Source organism: Cyprinus carpio, chromosome A16, assembly GCF_018340385.1.
Source record: "Cyprinus carpio isolate SPL01 chromosome A16, ASM1834038v1, whole genome shotgun sequence".
Lineage (NCBI taxonomy): Eukaryota > Metazoa > Chordata > Actinopteri > Cypriniformes > Cyprinidae > Cyprinus > Cyprinus carpio.
In genome coordinates, this window is record NC_056587.1 from 7592462 (window position 1) to 7615589 (window position 23128).

Here is a 23128-nt window from a genome sequence, read left to right on the forward strand (position 1 = left end):
CTCCACCTTTTCATCATTAACAAGAACAGTAATAATATCACATTAGACCACAGAAATCCCCAAATGACATTTCCCTTACATTCAGCTTTCAAAAGTGCATTCATCTTTGCCATGTTACATTCATTTAGTTGACTTGTGATATACAGGTATGCTGTATTAACAAAAACATAAATGGTATTAATAATAACATTAACACTGACAAGCTACGCAATATCACATTCATAATTGAATGTGATTTATCTAATGAACGCCATATAGCACAGCTTGTCAGTGATCTACAGCTCCGTGTATTAAATGTCGCTCCATCTTAAAGCACGTGATGGAGATTTACCAGTGCTATTAATCACAGAACCGAGTTTACTGATGAGATGCCGATGACAGTCATATGCGATTTATCGTGCAGCCCTTGTTTGTTGATCACAAAGTACAAAGTAGAGAAGTAAAACTAAGATGCAGAGTGTATTCAAAGTGCCGCTATTACTGTCCAGAGTGCGTGGAATGGTGCGCTGTGATTGGTTGAGCGGATATATCGCATTCTGCAAAAAAGGGAGACTAGCATTTGTCGCGGTTTGGAAAAAAAGTAAACATGACCTAATAACTCTGCGAATACTGCATTTTGCGTAAAATTAAAAATTAACTTTTCAATACTGACCAGAAACAATTCTGATTTGGGCAGAAACTTAATTTTTTTTTGATTAAAAGGATACAACACCTATTGGTTGTAATTGTAAACTTTATTTGTTTTAAATTTGTACCACACTCTGAAGCAGCATTGCTTACAGCAACTGTTTTCTTTATCTAGCAACACAAACACTGTGCTATCACAATGAAAGAAGAGCTGAGCGTTCAGTCGACAGACCCTCCACCTTACTTGCAAGGTGTGTTCTGTAAATTCATTTACATTTTACATTTACATTCATTCATTTTTTCCCCACAAAGTGACTTACAGTTGAGAACCCTTACTTGAGCCAGCAATATTCATAGTACACAATGGCAAGTCTAAAATATAAACTAGGATTATTATAGCTGTATCAGTAGTAATTTTCTTAAACTACAGTTCTTCATATATATAAATGTGACCCTGGACCACAAAACTTGCTGGGGTATATTTTTAACAATAGCCAAAAAAACATTGTATGGGTCAAAATTATTGTTTTTTCTTTTATACCAAAAATCATTAGGATATTCAGTAAAGATCATGTTCCATGAAGATATTTTGTAAATTTCCTACCGTAAATATATCAAAACTTCATTTTTGATTAGTAATATGCATAGCTAAGAATTCATTTGGACAACTCCAAAGGCGATTTTCTCAGTATTTTTCATATTTTTGCACCCTCAGATTCCAGATTTTCAAATAGTTGTATCTCAGCCAAATTTTGTCCAATCCTAATAACATCCCCATACATCAATGGAAAACTTATTTATTTAGCTTTCAGATGATGTATACATCTCAATTTTGAAAAATTGACACTTTATAATGGTTTTGTGGTCCAGGGTCACAATGCTTGGTCATTTAGAGTTAATTATTTATAATCGGCAGACACCTTAGACTTACACCACCTGTTCCTTAAGTAAACAAACACCTTTTGTGCAGAGGTGATCCCTGAGGGCTTCACCAACCTAGCCTACACCCAGGATGAGAAACCTCAGGAAGACAAACCAGATGAGCCACCAAAGGAGTCTTCTGAGAAATCAAAGTGCAAAGGGTAAATGCCCCCCCGCCAATGTGGACCTATATTTATTCTGAAAAACAATAATTACAAACTTTTGAGTTGAATTAAATACATTTAATAGTAAAATATATATTTTAATAATAATCTCTTTTGGTTAGGGTTAGGGTTAGGGTAACCCTAACTAGGTTTATTGTTTGGGTAAAAGTGAGAATGAAGATGGCATAAAGTTTACAATTACTTAATTAAAAAAAGGAAGAAGGAAGAAGGCATACAGTTTGTTCTAATTTTGCTATGGATTTAGACACCATTGTGAATTTATCGATTAATTCATACAGTAGCAGTATTTGACATACGCTGATAACTTCTGATTTATATTGCCCTTAATAGGCCTTCATAAAGGTGAAATAAAAAAATATATATATTTGTTATAAATTATTTTGTTTAAAACATTTTATTTAAAAAATATTTAAAATATTAATTATAAACAAACAAACAAATAAATAAATCTGAAACTTTAAATTGACTATTTCTTGTTTAAATAGCATAAAAGCAAAAAAGTCAAAAAAGAAGAAAGAGCCAGTGAAAACAGTTGGATTTTTTCAGCTGGTAAGTGTGCATCTCTTCTACATCACATAATTAATTTGCGGCTTTAATAAACAGTGATATAACATGCAGTGATAAACCCTGAGGACAGCGGTCATGTGTTTGACTTACATGTTTGTTGCAGTTTCGGTATGCCACCTGTCTGGAGGTGCTGCTTATGCTGATTGGCCTGCTGTGTGCAGCTGCTCATGGCATTGCGTTGCCTCTCATGTGCGTTGTGTTTGGACAAATGACTGACAGCTTTGTGTTGAGTGGGCAGAAAGGAAATCTGACAGGTATATTTAATAGTACAATAAAGAAACATCCATGTAAACATGTGTCTAGGCATGCATGAATTCATGTGGTTGAAACATTAGTCCTTGCGACATATATCTCTTTTAAAGTCTGTCAGTAGAATGGACTGATTTGAGTTGCTAATGTAAACTTAACTCTTGGTGTTACAGCTCAGCAATCATTTCATAAATATTTACTTTAATGTGGTGGTCTGGTAGGCTACTACTAGTTTCATGAAATGTTGCTCCCAAATGTTTGCAGGCAACTTCACTGAAAACTTCACCTTCATCAACTCTTCAACGTGTTTGGCTGGTTCTCCTGAAATAGGCATTGAAGATAAAATGACAGAGTGAGGAGCCGCCTGGTGTCAGATTCATTCTCATTCAGTTCTCCTATTAATAATTTAGTGAAGTTTTTCGACTGTTAGAATCTTCCACCTATGATTCATTCAGTTCTTTGTTGAACCTTGACATAATTTGCTGGTTTATTTACACAGACATTCTTATTACTTCATCGCAATCGGGGCTGCGGTCCTGATCCTGGGAACATTCCAGGTAATGCTTTTCCTGCTAACTGCTGCAAAGCAAACAAAGAGGATTCGGGAAAAGTACTTTCATGCCATCCTCCATCAGCAGATGTCATGGTTTGACACGCATCAGATCGGCGAGCTGAACATAAGACTTACAGAGTAAGCAAAGTGCAACCAGGTTCCGACTCTTGTTTCTGTGACCCAGTCAGTTCTTTGGTTACATCTCAATTGTTAAGATAGACTTAAGATTTATGGATCTCCTTTCTTTCCCTCAATGCAGTAATATAAACACAATCAACGATGGCCTTGGGGACAAAATCTGTGTGTTTGTCCAGTTCTTCTGCACATTTATTGCTGGGTTAATCATTGGTCTTATCTACGGCTGGAAGCTGACGCTGGTCATTCTTGCTGTCAGTCCCCTGCTGGCAGGATCAGCAGCTGTTTGGTCTAAAGTATGTAAATTGTGTTTATTTTTTATGATAGTTTGTAAATATTGAAATTTTCTTAATTATATATATATATATATATATATATATATATATATATATATATATATATATATGCATTTTAGTTCATTAACATTGTTTGTAAATATCTTACCTTTTTGTCTTCTACAGATTCTTGCCAGCCTGACCAGTAAGGAGCTTACAGCATATGCTAAAGCAGGAGCAGTAGCTGAAGAGATTCTGTTTGCTTTCAGGACAGTTGTGGCTTTTAACGGACAGAAGAAGGCAGTGGAAAAGTGAGAACATTCTGTACTTTTCACTCATCACCATAAGTTCATAACTAATTTAACTAATAACTTAAACGTGAGATAAGATTGGGCCTTCTTCTAAATGTCAAGAATGTGAAAATTCTTGTGTTCTGAGTTTGTAAATAATATAAGATAAATGGTTTTCTGTGACAAACTATTTTATGTATTCAAGGTATGAGAAAAACTTGGTAGAAGCAAAGAACTTTGGGGTAAAAAAAGCCATTACCACTAATGTGTCCATGGGTTTGACACAGTTCATTATTTTCGGCACTTATGCGCTGGCTTTTTGGTATGGGACAAAACTCTCTGTGGATGAGCCAGAGAATTACTCAATTGGAAGGGTCATCATTGTGAGTTTATTAAACTTTTTTAAGACTTTATCTGTCTCTGAATAAAGTCACAGCAGGAGATGTTTCTTAACCACCAGCTTGGTTTCTTTTGACCCCAGGTTTTCTTCTCTGTGATGATTGGCGCATTCTCTTTGGGTCAGGGAGCTCCAAACCTGGAGAGCATCGCTACAGCCCGGGGTGCTGCCTATGAGGTCTACAAAACAATTGACATGGTAAAAAAGTTCAGTCTTTATAATGAGGTTCATTTTTTTTTTTTTACTATATACAGTATACACCTGTATTGTTATTTTAGATGACTTATTTCTGTTCTTGTTACCTGTTGCAGCCTCGTCCCATTGACAGCAGTTCAAAAGAAGGTCACAAACCAGACCATGTGAAAGGAGATATTGAATTCAAGAACATCCACTTCAGCTATCCCTCCAGAAAAGATGTGAAGGTAGAGTTGCATATTTTTGCATCTGTCAGGAACTTTTTATTCATACTATTCATTCTATGTGTTGAAATTATTGTATACAGAAACATCCACTAATACTAATACCGATACAGAATTAATACTGATAAATTTAAATCTGTAAAGTTGGATTATAACCAATACGGTACTGATATATTATGCATCTGTAGAAATGTTAACCTACTGAGGACTGATCAAGTGTGTCCCATTACAGATTCTACAGGGAATAAATCTGAAAGTCCCTCATGGAAAGACCATTGCATTGGTTGGAGCCAGTGGCTGTGGGAAAAGCACAACAATTCAGCTTCTGCAGCGCTTCTATGACCCTGATTCAGGAGAGGTAACACTGAAATCATTTTACCTTTCAGTAAAAGCTGCATTATTTCAATACTTCACATCACACAAAATATGTTGTTGTTCATTTTAATGAAATGTGTACATTTGCAGGTGACTCTGGATGGCCATGATATCCGCTCTCTGAATGTGTGCTGGCTGAGGGAGAACATGGGTATTGTGAGTCAGGAGCCTGTTCTTTTTGGAACCACCATCGCTGAGAATATACGCTACGGCCGTGAAGATGCCACTGATGAGGACATTGAACGAGCCATTAAAGAGGCCAATGCCTATGATTTCATTTCCAAACTACCAGATGTGAGTACTGTACTTTTTATTAAATGTTTTGACTCAGTTCAGCCCCTAAACATTTAAGGCAAAAAGAAGCTCATCTATGTTTATAATTTGGACAAAGTAGACTTTTAATATCCGCCCTTTATCAGTTATTACCATAACATAAAATTAATTATCTGCCTATTGATATAGGTCAGAAATTTAATATTGGTCTGTCCCTACTTAGAAATATTTCGATTTTTTTGCATTTTGAGCAGATCTTATGTATGTAAGCTGCACTAAAGTAAACAAACAAACAAACAAACAAACAAATAGAGGATTAATAGTGTTTTTTGTACAAGAAAACACTATTTAAGTTTTTCTTCCTTAAAATTTCGCATTTAAATTATGTGTTAACTGCTGTTTGTTTGCAATTGTTTGTAAAATTTACTAGGGAAAGGAAATTATTTTGTCACTGTTTTATTTCAGTGTAGTTGTGTAAAGTCTGAAATGGAGTCAAATGTTTAAAAAAAATTCTCTGAGACAGAAGCTGAACACCATGGTTGGGGAGAGAGGGGCTCAGCTGAGTGGTGGCCAAAAACAGAGGATTGCTATTGCTCGAGCTCTCATTAAAAACCCCAAAATCCTCCTGCTGGATGAAGCCACATCAGCCCTGGACACACAGAGCGAGTCCATTGTTCAGGCAGCTTTAGATAAGGTGATGCAAAACAATTCACCCTGTGACATAAAAGGCATTTCCATGAGTACTGGAATAGACAGGTTATAGTTGCAGATTATAGGTGTAAATGTCATTTATTACAGTTTTTGTGGTGCTAACAAAGTATTAACCAACAAAAGATAAACACTGCAGTAAACAAGTGATTAATGATTGTGTCTGTTATCTTTTAGGCCAGAGCAGGGCGTACTACCATTGTGATTGCACACCGCCTGTCAACCATTCGTTCAGCAGATATAATTGCTGGATTCAGTGAAGGCAAAGTGGTGGAACACGGAACCCACAGAGAACTCATGGCCAAGAAAGGAGTGTATTATTCTCTCGTAATGCAACAGGTGCATGTTTGTCTCTTTACATGGCCTATGTAATAATATTGGGCCAGAACCGACTTTTTAAATTTCTGTGCTGTTGTTTCCTTAAATCTGATATTCTTACGCTTTTATTTGCTTTCTCAACTATAAATCATGAAATTAATCAAATTTATTTAATTCTATTGACAGCCAATGCTTGTAACAGTAATACCAGTAAGAGTTGTTGTAATAATGTTTTATTATTACTTTAAAGGTTTATATATCTTATATGTATTCTTATTGTTAGTAGAAAAAATGTATGTGCATATATATATATATATATATATATATATTATATGTTTTATTTTTGTTTGTATATATATATATGCATAATTGTTTACAATATTTGTTTCTTATAATTATACATATTTAAAAAATAAATAAAATGTATATAAGTTCAGTAAGATTTAATTTTTTTTGAAAGAAATCACTTATGCTGCATTTATTTGATCAAAATATAAAATGTTTAAATTGTTTAAAACAGTTGTGCTACTTAAAATTTTTAGTGGAAACTATGACACATTTTGTTTCATTGTTTTACTTGTTATATATTGTATTATTGTAATACAATTATTTTATTGTTAAATTTTTTGTTAGAAACTTTTCTTTTTATTTACTTTGTATTAATTTTAATATATAGTTTTTCTGAAAAGTTTTTTTTTTTTTTTTTTTTTTTTTAAATAACTGACCCCAAAGTTTTTAACAGTAGTGTGTGTGTGTGTGTGTGTGTGTGTGTGTGTTGGTTGCAGTGCTGTGACAATAAAAAAGACAATTATAATGGAATATTACCATTATAATATCACACTTAATATTTCTGTCACTCAGTTTAAAGGAGTTTTCATACACTAATATATATATATATATATATATATATATATATATATATATATATATATATATATATATATATATATATATATATATATATATACTGCCTTTATCCTTTAGGATGGGGTCTCTCACACTCTCACAAGAAGACCACCATATTTGGAGTTCTTTGGCATAATGTTTTATCTTTATTTATTTATTTATTTATTTATTTATTTTTAAACATGATTCTATTCATTTACATTAACAGACCTCTGGGAGACCAAATGATGATCTTGATGGCAATGAATATGATATTCAGGATGTTTCTGAGGGAGAAACCAGTGAGGAATCTTCTGAAACGGAGACTCCTGAGGGAGGAATGGAAAGGCAAATGGAGAGTGGAACCCTTAGACGAAGCTTAAGACGCGGCAGTGAGAGACGTTCCTCCAGAAAGAAGTCCTCCGCAAAGAAGAAGAGCAAGAAATCCAAAAAAGACAAAAAGGTACAAGCACTCCACTGCTTTGATGCTACGGAGGGAATCACATGGGTGATTCATAAATGGAGTAATTGGTTCCTGTTTAATTCAAATTTTCTTGTAGGAAAAGGAGAATGTTTCAGAAATACCTTTTACTAAAATTCTGGCTCTGAACAAGCTGGAATGGCCTTACCTGCTGGTGGGCACGCTGGCCAGCCTTGTGGGTGGAGCTGTTTATCCCTGTGTGGCCATTCTGTTTGCTAAAATCGTTGGTGTGAGTGTCCTTTGTCTTTGTTCACACATCTCTGAATAAAAATCTCTATTGTGTGGATTTTTTCTTCAGATTTTCCTTCAAATTAATTCATAAAAAAATGTGGATTGGATATTATACTAGTTCCATAAGCACATAGCATTTACAATGATTACCAGCATGTTGAGTTCAATAGAATCTCTTCTGTTTGTAGGTATTTGCAGAAGTCGACCCTGAAGTAAAGCGACAGAAGACCATGATATTCTCACTTTTCTTTCTACTAACTGGAGCAGTGGCTTTTATAACCTATTTCTTCCAGGTGAGACTTTGTTGCATTATTAGTAGTGTTCCCCCTTCAGGAACTCAGGTTACATTGAAACGCTATGGGAACGCCTTCAGCGTCACCACACTCTGAATCATGTGTATAATCAGACCAATGGAAGGGGCGAGACGTCACGGGCAGGTGACGTAGAGACCAGGAAGCTATAAAAGCACATGCTGTGAAACCAGCGTCAGCTTTCTGTCATTCAACAAGTGCTCTGTATTTTTGTCGTATTTAGTGTTGTTTGTCCACTTATAAGCTCCAGTATGTCAAATTAAATGAAGAATTTTATCTGACTATGAGAAGTTAGATATACAGGGGCACTTGGGATAATTTTCTCGAGTAAGAGCACGTGTTTACCTCTCTTCCTCCGAGGAGGTTGAGGCGGTCAGTAGGGGCTGTTGGGCAGGAGCAGTCCCAACCTACTGTGTTCCAGCTCCTCATTCTGGGAGCGTCACTTCTCGTACTCCCCAGAATTTAGAGTCAGCGTGGGGCTTCCAGGCCGAAGGCGGATCTGCGGACCATCATTCTCACTGGATAGTCTTCGTTTAGACGTCCTGACGTCTAAGGCACAGGACTTCTGAGGGCCGGCCCGCTCTGAGGAAGAGTGGTGTACACCGCATTACACAGTGCCTGTGTCTCCTCAGTGCCCCCAGGAGATCGCTCTGCTTCAGGGTGCAGCTGTCTCCGGTGAGAGCTTCTCTCAGTTACCGCCTGGAAACGTAGTGGTACTAAGAGGCTTGCTGCCTCTTCGGAGGTCTCTAGAGCAGCTAGTTTGGCCGTCTCCTGCCGGTTCGCCGCTTCAGGGCACTGACCTAGGCGCTCTGATTACACCAGTGGTCAGTCTCAAGAGACTGATTTCCTTAGTAGACTATTTGACAGCGTGGAAACTACTGCCAAATGTGTCTCGGTGGGTCCTGCACACTGTAGAGAGAGGCTACAGAATCCAGCGTGGTTCACTTCCGCCTTCAGTTCAACGGGGTGATTGCCACTCTGGTTGGCCCTGAGCTGGCTCTGGTAATGGAACAAGAAGTAAACACTCTCTTGAGGAAGGAGGCCATCGAGGTGGTCCCTCCTCTCGATAGGGAGTCCGGGTTCTACATCTGCCCTTCATCGTTCCAAAAAAGGATGGAGGGTTGCGCTGCGAGTCAGGCCTCCTCTCGCTACAGAGAGTTTCTGAGGCCTCCGCTCGCCAGAGCTCTGCTAGGACAGTCTGTGAGTTCAGGCTAGTGTGGGGTGTAAAGGCCTCCTTTTGCTTTAGAGAGACATTATGCTGAGGCCTCCACTCCTAGAGCTCGGCCCATCCCCATCCTTTCCCATCACAGGAAGTTCCTGAGGTTGGCTTTCAGGGGCAAAAAGCCTACCAATATTGGGTTCTTCTCTTCGGCCTTGCACTCTCACCCCGCACTTTCATGAAGTGTGTGGATGCTCCTCTGGCTCCTCTGTGACTGCAGGGCATCTGCATACTCAACCACATCGACGATTGGTTGATATTAGATCAATCGTTCTCGCTCACATGAAAGAGGGTTTAAGACATAACGCCAAGAAAAGTGTGCTTTCTCCAGTACAGAGAACCACTTATCTGGGCATGGTGTGGGATTTGACCACAAAGCAGACACGTCTGTCTCCTGCTTGGATCGAGTCGATCCTCACTGCAGTTGCGATAGTGAGAGAAGGCCGGTCACTCACTGTCAAGCTGTTTCAGAAACTGCTGGGTCTAATGGCAGCTGCGTCCAACGTGATACCTTTTGGTCTGCTGTGCATGAGACCCCTACAGTGGTGGCTCAAGACCAAGGACCTTGGCATGCTCAAGATCATGCGGCGCTGCCTTTGTCCCTTAGACATGTGGAGGAAACCTTGTTTTTTGTCTCAGGGCCCGGTGCCGCGAGCTCCTTGCTGCATGTAATGCTAGTAATGGACGCATCCCTCACTGGTTGGGGAGCAGTCATGAGTGGTCGCTCGGCCCATGGTCTGTGGAGTGGTCGCCATCTCACGCAGCACATCAACTGCCTGGAGATGCTGGCCGTGTTTCTAGCATTGAAACACTTCCTCCTGGACCTAAGAGATTGTCATGTGTTGGTGCGCACCGGCAACTAGATATGACATCAATAATTATCAGTATGAATGACCTAGATATGCGAGACACTCTGGGCTCTTCTGTTCTCTCACCCTAGCTGTGCTCTTCCACACTAGGCAGGGATTTGTAAGTCTGGTGGCGTGGGCACACTCGTTCCCATAGCGTTTTGACACAGCTCGAGTTCCTGAAGGGGAACGTCTCCAGGTTATGCATGTAGCCATGGTTCCCCGAGGGAATTAGATGCTGCGCCTCAGTGCCATACTTCCAGCATCCCTGCGAGCGCTTGCTTCATTCCTAAAAGCTGACGCCGGTTCCACCGCACTTGCTTTTAAAGCTTCTTAATCTCTTCGTCACCAGCCCCTGAAGTTTTGCCCATCCCTTGGTCTGATTAAACACATGATTCAAAGCATGGACATGCTGAAGGTGTTCCCATAGTGTTTCAACACAGCGTCTCGTTCCCTTGGGGAACCATGGTTTCATGCGTAACCTGGAGACGTTACTAGCATTTCTACTCATACTTGGGGTTAGAGATGTGAACAAACCCACAGCCATTAATATTAAACTTGGATTCCCTTTACCCTTAGTATCAACCAACCAGAATGCTAACAGTCATCTAACAATTCCTTAGCATCATTCTAGTGAATTGTGCACAGACTTCAATCAATCTAGTATCTAGTTTATAAATAAATTATTTTACTGCAAGTGTTCACTGCAACCAATACACCATTCAAAAGTTTAATGATTTTTAAAATGAAGTCTCTTATGCTCACCATTCCTGCTTTTTTAATTAAAAAATACAGTAAAACAGTAAAATATTATTGTGAAATATTATTACAATTTAAAATATAAATCAAAAATTAAAAGTTAAATGTAAAAAGTGTATAAAATAACAATGTAATTTACAAAATGTGGTTTATTTCTGTGACGTCAAAGCTGAAATTTCAGCAGTCTTCAGAGTCACATGTTTCTTCAAAAATTTGTATGTTGATTTGGTGCTAAGGAAACATTTTTATTATCAGTGTTGAAAACAGTTGTTCTGCTTAATATATTTCTGGAATAAATGTTGTATGTAAGTTTCACATCTGGTGCTCTGTCATGTAGGGCTTCATGTTTGGTAAATCTGGTGAGCTTCTAACCATGAGGTTGAGAAGTCAGGCTTTCAACGCCATGATGAGACAGGTACAGCACATTTCCCACATCTCTCACTCGATTACTATATGCAGTTGAGAACTAATCTGGCACAAACAGATAGCTATTGAAATGTGTGCTTCATCCTCAAGCCTGTTTCCCTTAACAGGAGATTGCTTGGTTTGATGACGACAACAATGCAGTGGGAGTCCTGACCACTAAATTAGCCACAGATGCGTCTCTGGTCAAAGGGGTGAGTGGAACACAGTGATTTGCCATCAGAACCAGTAATTAAGCTTTCACTGTGGATACAGTCTGTGTTTTTGGCTCCGGTTCATTACATCCATCTCATTAAACTGTTATAGGCCTGGCTGAATTAATTTTTCAGTCGTATTTATGTGTGAGCTTATCCATATGACTACAGCTTTCAGTACTAATAGTTCAACTTTATTTGAAATACACAACCATTTAAACGTTTGGGTCTATAATATTGTTTGAAGAAGTCTCTTATGCTAACCAAGGCTGCATTTATGTATTTAAAATACAGTAAAAACTTTAATATTGTCAAAAATCAGTACAATTTAGAATAAATATATTCTGTTTGGGTACATATTAAAATGTAATTCATTCCTGTAATGGTGAAACTGAATTTTCAGCAGCCATTACTCCAGTCTTAAGTGTCACACAATCCTTTAGAAATATGCTGATTTGCTGCTTATGTCACGGTTATCGGCTGGTGTGCCTTAGATGGCCACCAGAGGTCACCGTATCTGTTTGTTAAGCACATGGCTTGTTTGTTGTTTGTGCAATTTGCTTTGTTTTTTTTTTTGTGACCCCATCCTTCTTGTTATCTCATTATTGTTTCAGTTACTCCACCTGTGTCTCCCTCGTTACCCTCCTTGTTTGTCTCCCTATTTATTTTCCTGGTGTCTGCAGCCCTGTGCTGTTTCACTGTTTCTGTCTGAGAGTCATTGTCATGTATATGGTATGTTCCCACTGCCCTGCCCTGCCCTGCCCTGCCCTGCCAATTTTTCCCCCTCTGGGTAGTTTTTGTTGTATATTTTATTCTTAATAAAAGCCCATACGTTCCTGCAATTGAGTCATCACCTCATCTCTCTTCCGGGACCATGACAGAACAAAACAGCCACATGAGGACTCAGCAGAGAATGGGCTCACTCCAAAGTCTCTTCCTGTTATGGCTGCCACTCCAGATTCTCATCCTGACATGGCTGCCATTCCAGGGTCTCTTTTTCCACACCAGAGTCTTCAGCCGTCATGGATACCGCATCAGTGTTTCTAGGTATCATGAACGTACAGCATGAAGCCATTAAGGTGGGCCCAAGGCGTTTGAGACTAGTTTCCAGTTTGGCCCACCCACCTCTATTGTCAGTGTGAGCTGCTTGCATCTTTAGGCTCTTAACTAGTCCGGTGGTCCTGGAGGACCCAACTCCGGTGGTCCCAAGTTCGGTGGTCCCAGTGGTACCTGAGCTACCTACTCCAGAACAGCCTACCACAGAACAGCTCACTCTCACTGCTGTTGCCATGTAGGCCATCACTGAGCAGCCTGCTCTCCTAGTCTCGGCCATGGAGGACATTACAGAGCCGCCCAATTTCACTGCTGCTGCTATCGTCAGCAAGGCTGTCTTCACCTTTCACCTCAGGGGTGTTCTGCGGGCATGGACCGCTTCTGAGTCCACTCAAGAATCCGCTACAGTTCATGTGTCTGCTCCAGAGCCTACTCCAACCCATGAATCTGCTCAGCTGTGGTGGTCAAGAGCTCTGCCTACGCTGCCATGGTGGTCTTCAGCCCCACCTACACCAATGTGGTGGGCTTCAGCTCCGTCTGCTCTGCCCTGGATGGTTTCAGCTCTGCCTGCTCCATACTGGAGGGCTTCAGCTCTGCATGTTCCGCCCTGGAGGGCTTCAGTTCCGCATGTTTCACCACACGGGCCTGGCCGGCCATCCCGGCCCCTGGACCGCCTCCGGTCCACCTCCCTCCTGGACTTTGATTTCTGTTTTGGACTGGGTAGCGTCTGGAATCCGCTCCTTAAAAGGGGGGGGGGGGGGGGTTCCACCATGTTTATCGGCTGGTGTGCCTTAGATGGCCACCAGAGGTCACCCTGTCTGTTTGTTAAGCACATGGCTTGTTGTTTATCGTTGGTGCCATGTGCTCTCCTGTTTATTGTCTGACTCTGTCCTTCTTATCTCATTATGGTTTCAGTTACCCCACCTGTGTCTCCCTCATTACCCTCCTTGTTTGTCTCCCTATTTATTCTCCTGGTGTCTGCAGTCCTATATTTCATTGTTTACAGGTGCTGGTCATATAATTAGAATATCATCAAAAAGTTGATTTATTTCACTAATTCCATTCTAAAAGTGGACACTTGTATATTATATTCATTCATTACACACAGACTGATATATTTCAAATGTTTATTTCTTTTAATTTTGATGATTATAACTGACAATTAAGGAAAATCCCAAATTCAGTATCTCAGAAAATTAGAATATTACTTAAGACCAATACAAAGAAAGGATTTTTAGAAATCTTGGCCCACATGAAAAGTATGAACATGAAAAGTATGAGCATGTACAGCACTTAATACTTAGTTGGGGCTCCTTTTGCCTTAATTACTGCAGCAATGCAGTGTAGCATGGAGTCGATCAGTCTGTGGCACTGCTCAGGTGTTATGAGAGCCCAGGTTGCTCTGATAGTGACCTTCAGCTCTTCTGCATTCTTGGGTCTGGCATATCGCATCTTCCTCTTTACAATACCCCATGGGTGTTAAGGTCAGGCGAGTTTGCTGGCCAATTAAGAACAGCGATACCATGGTCCTTAAACCAGGTACTGGTAGCTTTGGCACTGTGTGCATGTGCCAAGTCCTGTTGGAAAATGAAATATGCATCTCCATAAAGTTGGTCAGCAGCTGGAAGCATGAAATGCTCTAAAACTTCCTGGTATATGGCTGCGTTGACCTTGGACCTTAGAAAACACAGTGGACCAACACCAGTAGATGACATGGCACCCCAACCATCACTGACTGGTGGAAACTTTACACTGGACCTCAAGAAACGTGGATTGTGTGCCTCTCCTCTCTTCCTCCAGACTCTGGGACCCTGATTTCCAAAGGAAATGCTAAATTTACTTTCATCAGAGAACATAACTTTGGACCACTCAGCAGCAGTCCAGTCCTTTTTGAAGCAAGACGCTTCTGGCGCTGTCTGTTGTTCAAGAGTGGCTTGACACAAGGAATGCGACAGCTGAAACCCAAGTCTTGCATACGTCGGGTGCGTAGTGGTTCTTGAAGCACTGACTCCAGCTGCAGTCCACTTTTTGTGAATCCCCCCCACATTTTTTAATGGGTTTTGTTTCACAATCCTCTCCAGGGTGCGGTTATCCCTATTGCTTGTACACTTTTTTCTACCACATCTTTTCCTTCCCTTTGCCTCTCTATTAATATGCTTGGACACAGAGCTCTGTGAACAGCCAGCCTCTTTTGCAATGACCTTTTGTGAGGGTGTCAATGGTCGTCTTTTGGACAACTGTCAAGTCAGCAGTCTTCTCCATGATTGTGTAGCCTACAGAACTAGACTGAGAGACCATTTAAAGGCCTTTGCAGGTCTTTTGAGTTAATTAGCTGATTAGAGTGTGGCACCAGGTGTCTTCAATATTGAACCTTTTCACAATATTCTAATTTTCTGAGATACTGAATTTGGGATTTTCCTAAACTTCTAGTTGTCAGTTATAATCATCAAAATTAAAAGAAATAAACATTTCAAATATATCAGTCTGTGTGTAATGAATGAATATAATATACAAGTTTTACTTTCTGAATGTAATTAGTGAAATAAATCAACTTTTTGATGATATTCTAAATATATGACCTGCACCTGTATGCCTGAGAGTCATTGTTGTGTGTATGGTATATTCCCCTTGCTGTGCTGTGCCCTGTCCTGTCCTGGCCTGCCTGTTTTTCCCCCTCGTGGTAGTTTTTGTTTATTTTATTGTTAATAAAAGCCCATTCATTCCTGCAACTGAGTCTTTGCCTTATCTCTCTTCCGGGACCATGACAGCTTAAGAAACATTTATTATCAATGTTAAAAACAGTTGTGCTGCTTTAATATTTTTGTGAAAACCATGATACATTTTTGATGAATTGAAAGTTCTAAAGAACAGCCTCTATTTAAAATATAAATATTTTGTAATATTATTAATGTCTTTACTGTTACTTTTGATCAATTTTAATGTACTCACTCATGAGATGAAAAATCCCCCATTTTGTTTGCCTCGTTTACTTTTATTCTTTACTACAACAACCTGCTTAGTTGGGTAGCAACTTTTTTTCTTCTCTCTTCTTCTCATCTGTAGGCAGCAGGATCCAGATTAGGTCTAGCCACAAACACTATCTGTTCTCTTGGCATTGCTGTCATTGTTGCCTTCATCCATAGCTGGCAGCTCACCTTGCTTATTCTTGCTTGTGTCCCCTTCCTCACGGGGGCAAGATTCATCCAGATGAGAGCCATGGCAGGACACACATCCAAAGATCAGAGTGCACTGGAGCTGTCTGGCAAGGTACAGTACACTGGTCATTGTTTTTTTTTTGTTTGGTTTTTTTTTGTTTGGTTCAGTTTATGTAATTCAATTTATGCAATAAATGATTATGTAAGACTGACTGGTAACTGATGATAACATTTCTAACTCTTCCCCACAGATATCCACAGAAACTGTTGAGAACTTCAGAACAGTTGTTTCATTAACCCGTGAAGATGTCTTCTTCCACAAGTTTATTGAGAGCCTGAGCAAGCCATACAAGTAAAATCCTCTTTTTAACACTAAACACTTTAATATAGGGGTTTTCAAACTGGGCTCTGAAATGTATTTTAATGTATTTATTTTAGTATAATGTATTTTAGGGGCTTTAAAAGTTAACCTAAAATATTTCATTTTCGTTTAATGCAACAATTTTTAACAGCTTTGGAATTGTATTTGTGTTAAAAGCACATTGAACTGAAAATAATTCTCTTCAGGCTAATAACCCTAACATTACTGTAATAGAAATTTAATATATATTTATTTTTTTATATTTAATAAATATTCATATTTATTTAGATATTTAAAAGTTATATTTAATAATTTGCTTAGACTTCACTACAGTGAAAATATATACCCAGTTATTTAATTTTGTTGTTTTTATCATGTTTATCATTTTTTTTTTTCATGCTTATCATTGTCTTTGTACATGAATATAACACAAGCAGAGTTAACTAAATCTATTAAGTTAAAGTACCAAAGCTAAACACACACACACACACACACACACACACACACACACACACACACACACACATATATATATAATTTTAATAAAAAAAATTAGCTTTTATTTTTAGATTTTCATTTTTTTCATTATATTTTTAACAATTCTGTTATGTGCTTTTTCATTTTCACTGACCATTGAAAATGAAAAATCACATAACAGAATTGTTAAAAAAATAAATATAAAAATAAATGCTAATTTAAAAATATTAATAAAAACTATAATTGTATATAAATAATACTAAAATAACACTGCTCACAAGGAAATCATGATATGTGGGCATACTGGGCACTAAAAATTTTGAAATCTCAGAAATTGCAAACGGCTAATTTTATCCGTATCTTAACATATCTGCTCAGCTAATGCCACAATCTGATTCAGCCAAATCTTATAAACAGTAATATGTGATATTTCAGATCTAGTTTGAGTAAAGCGCCCATCTACGGAATCACCTTTGCTCTTGCCCAAGCCATTCCTTACCTGGTCAATGCTGCAATCTTCCGCTTTGGAGCCTGGCTTATTGCACGCTGCTACACAGAGTATGAAAATGTTTTCCTGTAAGTACAGTTTTTATAAAGACTATATATATATATATATATATATATACAGTGTATGCATGTGTGTGTGATATTTAAATATCAGACTTAAGCCCTATTCGCACGGGATTAGTATTACCTGGTGACCTCCAGTCATTTATAATAATTGCGGAGGTTGTCTATGATTTTAATCCCGTGCAAATCGGCCATGTCTGTAATTTGTAAAGTAAAAATTCCCCCGCAAAAGACCTACCATATTTCGCCGAACACCGAGGTCCTGTGATAATATTAGTCCCGTGCGAATCAACATTTGGCCAGTATTTGGCAGGTCGTATATCATTTTTTATATCATCTAGGTTTTTGTTTCCTGTGTGCCTTTTTATCCATCTTTCGCGAAGAATGGAGCTGTGTTGGAGTGTTTGATAGTATTTTGGGTGCTGTCATATCGCTATATACAATTTACAGAAAGAGAAAGTTGAAAAGGTTTTGAGGTTAATGTATTACTAATAAATCAAGCATAAACCTTGAGATATTATTTTAACCTGGTGAAATGTAAATGTCACAGCGCACGAGACTATATTAGTTTATTTTTTTTTTAATCCATCTGAACCATAGAACGGGACTCTCAAAGTCTTGACATCCGGGTATCCGGGAGATAATTCAGTCAATTCGAGTAAAATCACAGGCTTTGCTTATCCCGTGTGAATGCACCACACGAAATTCAGATGTCACTCAAGGTCCCAAGATAATACTAATCCCGTGCGAACAGGGCTTTACTCTTTAATGTGTTTATGTGTTGGTTTGTCCTCCACAGGGTGTTTTCTGTGATTGTCTTTGCTACAAAGAACATTGGTCAGTCCTCATCATTCGCCCCTGACTTTGCAAAAGCCAAAGCAGCAGCTGGGAGGATCTTACTCCTGCTGGAAAAGAAACCAGCCATTGATATCTATGATGAGTCTGGACAACAACCAGTAAGTATGAAAATCTCAAACGTTAGAAGTGGTCACCAAAAAGCACAATATATAATAAAAACCTTTTTTTAAAATCTTTTTTCAGACAACATTTTCAGGGAATGTTGAATTCCGAGATGTGCAATTCTCTTATCCAGCGCGTCAGAATGTGAAAGTCCTACAGGGCCTGAATGTGTCCGTGTCTCAGGGACAGACGCTGGCCCTGGTGGGCAGCAGTGGTTGTGGCAAAAGCACCACCATTCAGCTTCTGGAGCGTTTCTATGACCCTGCGGCAGGCCAAGTGGTAACTTCATCAGGTGGTTTTGTGTGCCCTTGGCTCAAGGGATCAGTTTACGCCTCACATTCTTGTCTGGTTTTTGCTTGATGCACAGTTTGTAGATGGTAATGACAGCAGATATCTGAACCTGGCATGGCTGCGCACACAGATGGGTCTGGTGTCTCAGGAGCCCATCCTGTTTGATTGCACCATTGCTGAGAACATTCAGTATGGAGACAACAGCCGTGTCGTCACCCAGGAAGAGATTGAGGATGCTGCGAAGAAGGCCAACATACATAATTTTATCATTGGCCTTTCAGAGGTATGCATGATGTCTCTATAGATGTGTGTTTATAAATTTTGCTTTACAAACAAGTACACTACATATTGATTTAATAAAAATACAGTAAAAACAGAAATATTGTAAAATATTATTACATTATTACTATTTTAATATATTTTAAAATGTAATTTATTCCTGTGATGGCAAAGCTGAATTTTCAGCAGCCTTTACTCCAGACTTCAGTGTCACGTGATCTATCAGAAATTATTCTAATAAACTGATTTGCTGCTCAAGAATCATTTCTGATTATCAGTGTTGAAAACATTGTGCTGCTTAACATTTTTGGTAAAACGGTTTAATTTAATTTAATTTTTTTATCTTTGATAAATAGAATGTTGTCACAATGGGTTTTGAGGTTTGTTTTGTGTTCATGTTTTCATGTCTTTTATTTTGTAGTTTAGTCGTGGTGATGGGTGTGTTCGACTTAAAGTGGCGAACGGTGTATGACATCAAAGTACCGAGAGACCTCTAGAGAGCAGATGACTCTGCATGCTTTTGAATCACTCTCGTGGTACTTTGATGTCATATACCGATCAGTCTTCAAGCCGAACAAGCCTTATGGTTCTCAAACTGAAATTGGACCAATCAGATGTGAGCAAAGTGGCACATGTCTGACGCAAAAAAGTCACTCCCCCAGTTTCTCTTCCTCCAAATTAAAGGTCAAATAAATAAATTAAATTAAAAAATGACAACAAAATGGTCTAGCTTTAATTGTAATTACTTGGAATTATTTTATATAATTTATATATGATTTATATAATTATTATATGATTTATGTTATTATTAATCCATTACATACAAGCAATTTTAGTTTAACAGTTATTATAAAGCATTTATTTTAAATGAACACTAATATATACAGATCATATGTAATATAAATAAGCTGTAGAATCAATAGATATCTCTTTAAAAATGACTACATGTGACCTCACATGTTTAAGTGTCTAACACTATATATTATCAACTATGTAAACTAACTTCACAAGTTTTAACTTGTGACTGCACTGATAAAGACAATTAGTTTTATCCTCTTTCGTGGACAAGTAATTTCTTCAGTGTAAATGTGTTTAAATTCCTCATAGTCTTCAATCTCTTAAAGGGTTAGTTCACCCAAAAATGAAAATTAACCCATAAATTACTTAAACCTTAAGTCATCCTAAGTGAATATGACTTTATTCTTTCAGACGAATCCAATCGGAGTTATATGAAAAAATTGCCTTTGATCTTTCAAGCTGTTTAATGGCACTTAGCGGGTGTTGCAGTGCATCAGCCCAAAAGAAGTTAAATAAAAAGCGCCCATCCATAAAAAAAAAAAAATGTCTCACATGGCTCCGGGGGGTGAACAAAGGCCTCCTGTAGCGAATCGATGCGTTTTTGTAAAAAAAAAAAAAAAAAAAATCAATATTCAAAACGTAATAATCACTTTAATGTAGCTTGTGCCAACAGTTGTACATGGAAGCAGCTCTGAGATGATGATGACTGAGGTCGGCGTTGCACCTCAAAATATATTTTTTTCCTAATTTTAACCATTATAGACTAAAACTAGAGTAAAATTCTCAGACATTTATTCGACTAAAACTAAAACAGGACAAGTTGACGAAATATGATATGGTGCCAGGGGAAATGGAAGAGCAGGCCGGGGAGGACCGCCTTCGTGGAAGAACAGTGAGAACATTCTGCCTCAGTGAGTACAGCCTCTGCATGAAAGGCTACGCACTCACACTCCAACACTCGCGGTGCAACATTTGCTACAATGTCGCAGTGGAAATTTGCTCAGAAAATATGCTTTTTGAAAACCGGATGGCAGCAGGGGAAGAAGTCAAGCTTCTTCTGCTGGTGGTGGCTCCTTCTCACAGCAGCGAGCAGGAAGCTGAGCTTCTTTCTGCTCTTCTTTTCGGCTTCTTGCTTGCAGAGTCAGCGAGGAGATGATCTTTATCACTGAAGGAGAAAATTCTGATGAAATGGCACTCTTAAACAATTTATATAGTAGTCAGCTCCACCCCTTTTGGCAGGTTGAAGCGTCACTGGTTCGTGCAGCTACACGAATATGATCAAATCATAAGCGTGTAAAATAATAAAATAACATGAACATGAACACAAAACAAAACCCTACATGACAAATGTTCAACAGGATTATTATGGTTACCTAAAATATATATTATATATATATAATGAACACAAAACAAAACCCTACATGACAATATATATATATTATATATATATATATATTATATATATATAAACTTACACTTATTTTATTTTAGCTAGTTGCCAAGGCAGCATTTCTTATTTTCATTTAGTTTGTCTTGATGAACTAAAACAACTAAAACTGAACTAAAAATTAAGGAAAACTACATAGACATATAACAAAAATTAAATAACATATTATAAAAAGACAACAAAATGACTAAATCTTTAACTAAAATGAAAACAGAACTTTTTAAAATAAAAAGTAGTTCAAAATATTACTTAATATTATAATATATCATCTCAATGATCAAATTAAATAAAACTTGATAAATTTGAATAAAAATATGAATTTCTTTCAAATAAATAAATAAAACTATAAATAAATATCTTACCCCAGACTTCTGAAGAGTATCTATTATATTATATTATATTATATTATATTATATTATATTATATTATATTATATTATATTATATTATATTATATTTATATTATATTATATTGAAAGCCACCAATAAAAACTGTCTATTTTCATCATGTATATACACACAGAAATACAACACTCGAGTTGGAGATAAAGGCACTCAGCTGTCTGGAGGACAGAAGCAAAGGATAGCCATTGCTCGAGCTCTGGTCCGCAAGCCGAAAATTCTGCTACTGGACGAGGCCACATCTGCTCTCGACACAGAGAGCGAGAAGGTTTGTAAAGGCTGTTACACATACATATTTTCAAAAGTATTTAAGAGTTTATGATTATTAAGTTAATTAGATTTATTAAAAATCTTGTCTTTTTAATGCTGTATAGACATTGTGCATTTTTGTCTCCAACCAGCAGGTGGAACTTTTGGTAGTTTGAACTTGTGTGCCTGTGATCCTGTTGGTTTTAGGGAATGCCTTTAAAATTATGAATTTACATTCTACATACTTTCTTATTACATTTAGAAAAGGAAACAAAAAGAAGATCAAACAAATCAAAAAGATCAAAGAATCGAATCAAGAGATTTAAATTATAAAGCGCTGCTTTAACATTTACTGCTTAGTGTCCATTAAGTGCTCCCTGTAGTAAATGTTTCCTCAAAGTTTTGGCCATTTCTTTCTTTCCTGTTATACAGATTGTGCAGAAGGCCCTGGATGATGCTCGGCTTGGCCGCACATGTATTGTTATTGCCCATCGCTTGTCCACTATTTACAATGCTGACATCATCGTGGTTGTTCAGAATGGCAAAGTGACTGAGCAGGGAACACATGCCCAACTCATGGCCAAACAAGGAGCCTACTGTGCTCTGGTGAATGCACAAGTATCTGCTCACTAACTTAAGCTCCCTTTGATTTATTCCAATGGTTGTGTATCTAAAATAAAGGGCAAAGTTAAATTAAATGGTGTAGTTAATCTTACATTAAATTAAAATTATAGTTTATCTTCTCTGTCACTGATGTTGCAATCTTACTGTAAAATTGATGCAAGAAGCTTTTTTTGAAAAATCATTTAAATATTTAAACTCTTTAAAAAAAAAGTCAATGCCATGTGACTAGATATTTATTGGAGAAATGAAAAATGTGGCATAATTGCTATTTACACATTTGTTACAACTCTTTGAAAAAATACTATTCTTATATAAACAGAAAAAGATTGTATATCTACACTCTAAAAAATTTTAGAATTTTTTAAAACTCTTTGTTTGGGTAATATTCTTATATAAACAGAAAAAGATTGTATATCAATACGTCTCTGCTTTAACAGATAATTGCAGCACTTTCATAATGTTTTGAAGATTGTATACGTTTGTACAGTGGTATAAACCCTTTGAATGTGAATATTGGTTTTGTTTATATGAGCTCGGCGCATGGGGGCGCAATGTGCCCGTGCTTTGAGCCTCCAACTTTTTTTTTTTCTGCACAGGCTTTAACTTTATTGTCTCTCGAATAGTTACTGCTATTATTCTTGTATTATTTTTGTTAATATTATGCACTGCTTATTGTTAAGATCGAGTTTATAAAATAAATTATCCAACATTCTCTGCTGTTGTTTCTTCTTAAGGCATGTTTAAATGAAACTTTTTATTTAAAGTTTAAGTTAAACTTGTTTAAAGTACATTTCAGTTCCCAAACTCTTCGCTGGATTAG

General features: G+C 37.7%; 1 protein-coding gene across 1 annotated transcript; it reads left to right on the forward strand.

Moving 5' to 3' along the window:
* The first annotated feature begins 789 nt into the window (after positions 1–789).
* LOC109106436 (ATP-dependent translocase ABCB1-like) lies at positions 790–22612 on the forward strand. The gene is made up of 28 exons (XM_042772334.1): positions 790–878; positions 1598–1709; positions 2219–2282; positions 2404–2554; positions 2814–2901; positions 3049–3240; positions 3362–3533; positions 3699–3823; positions 4008–4185; positions 4284–4397; positions 4511–4621; positions 4851–4976; positions 5084–5287; positions 5790–5960; positions 6152–6313; positions 7407–7640; positions 7738–7887; positions 8078–8182; positions 11364–11441; positions 11560–11643; positions 15760–15963; positions 16103–16203; positions 17125–17265; positions 18059–18215; positions 18301–18498; positions 18587–18793; positions 21557–21703; positions 22117–22612. The coding sequence occupies exons 1-28, from the start codon at positions 827–829 to the stop codon at positions 22315–22317; spliced, it is 4029 nt and encodes a 1342-aa protein (XP_042628268.1). The 5' UTR covers positions 790–826; the 3' UTR covers positions 22318–22612.
* The last annotated feature ends 516 nt before the right edge of the window (positions 22613–23128 follow it).

Bases quoted from the DNA above. Each gene is read 5' to 3' on its own strand.
- LOC109106436 (XM_042772334.1), top strand. From the start codon at position 827: ATGAAAGAAGAGCTGAGCGTTCAGTCGACAGACCCTCCACCTTACTTG. The intron at 5,961-6,151 runs GTGATGCAAAAC...GTTATCTTTTAG, and splicing joins TTCAGGCAGCTTTAGATAAG to GCCAGAGCAGGGCGTACTAC. The intron at 11,442-11,559 runs GTACAGCACATT...TTCCCTTAACAG, and splicing joins TCAACGCCATGATGAGACAG to GAGATTGCTTGGTTTGATGA.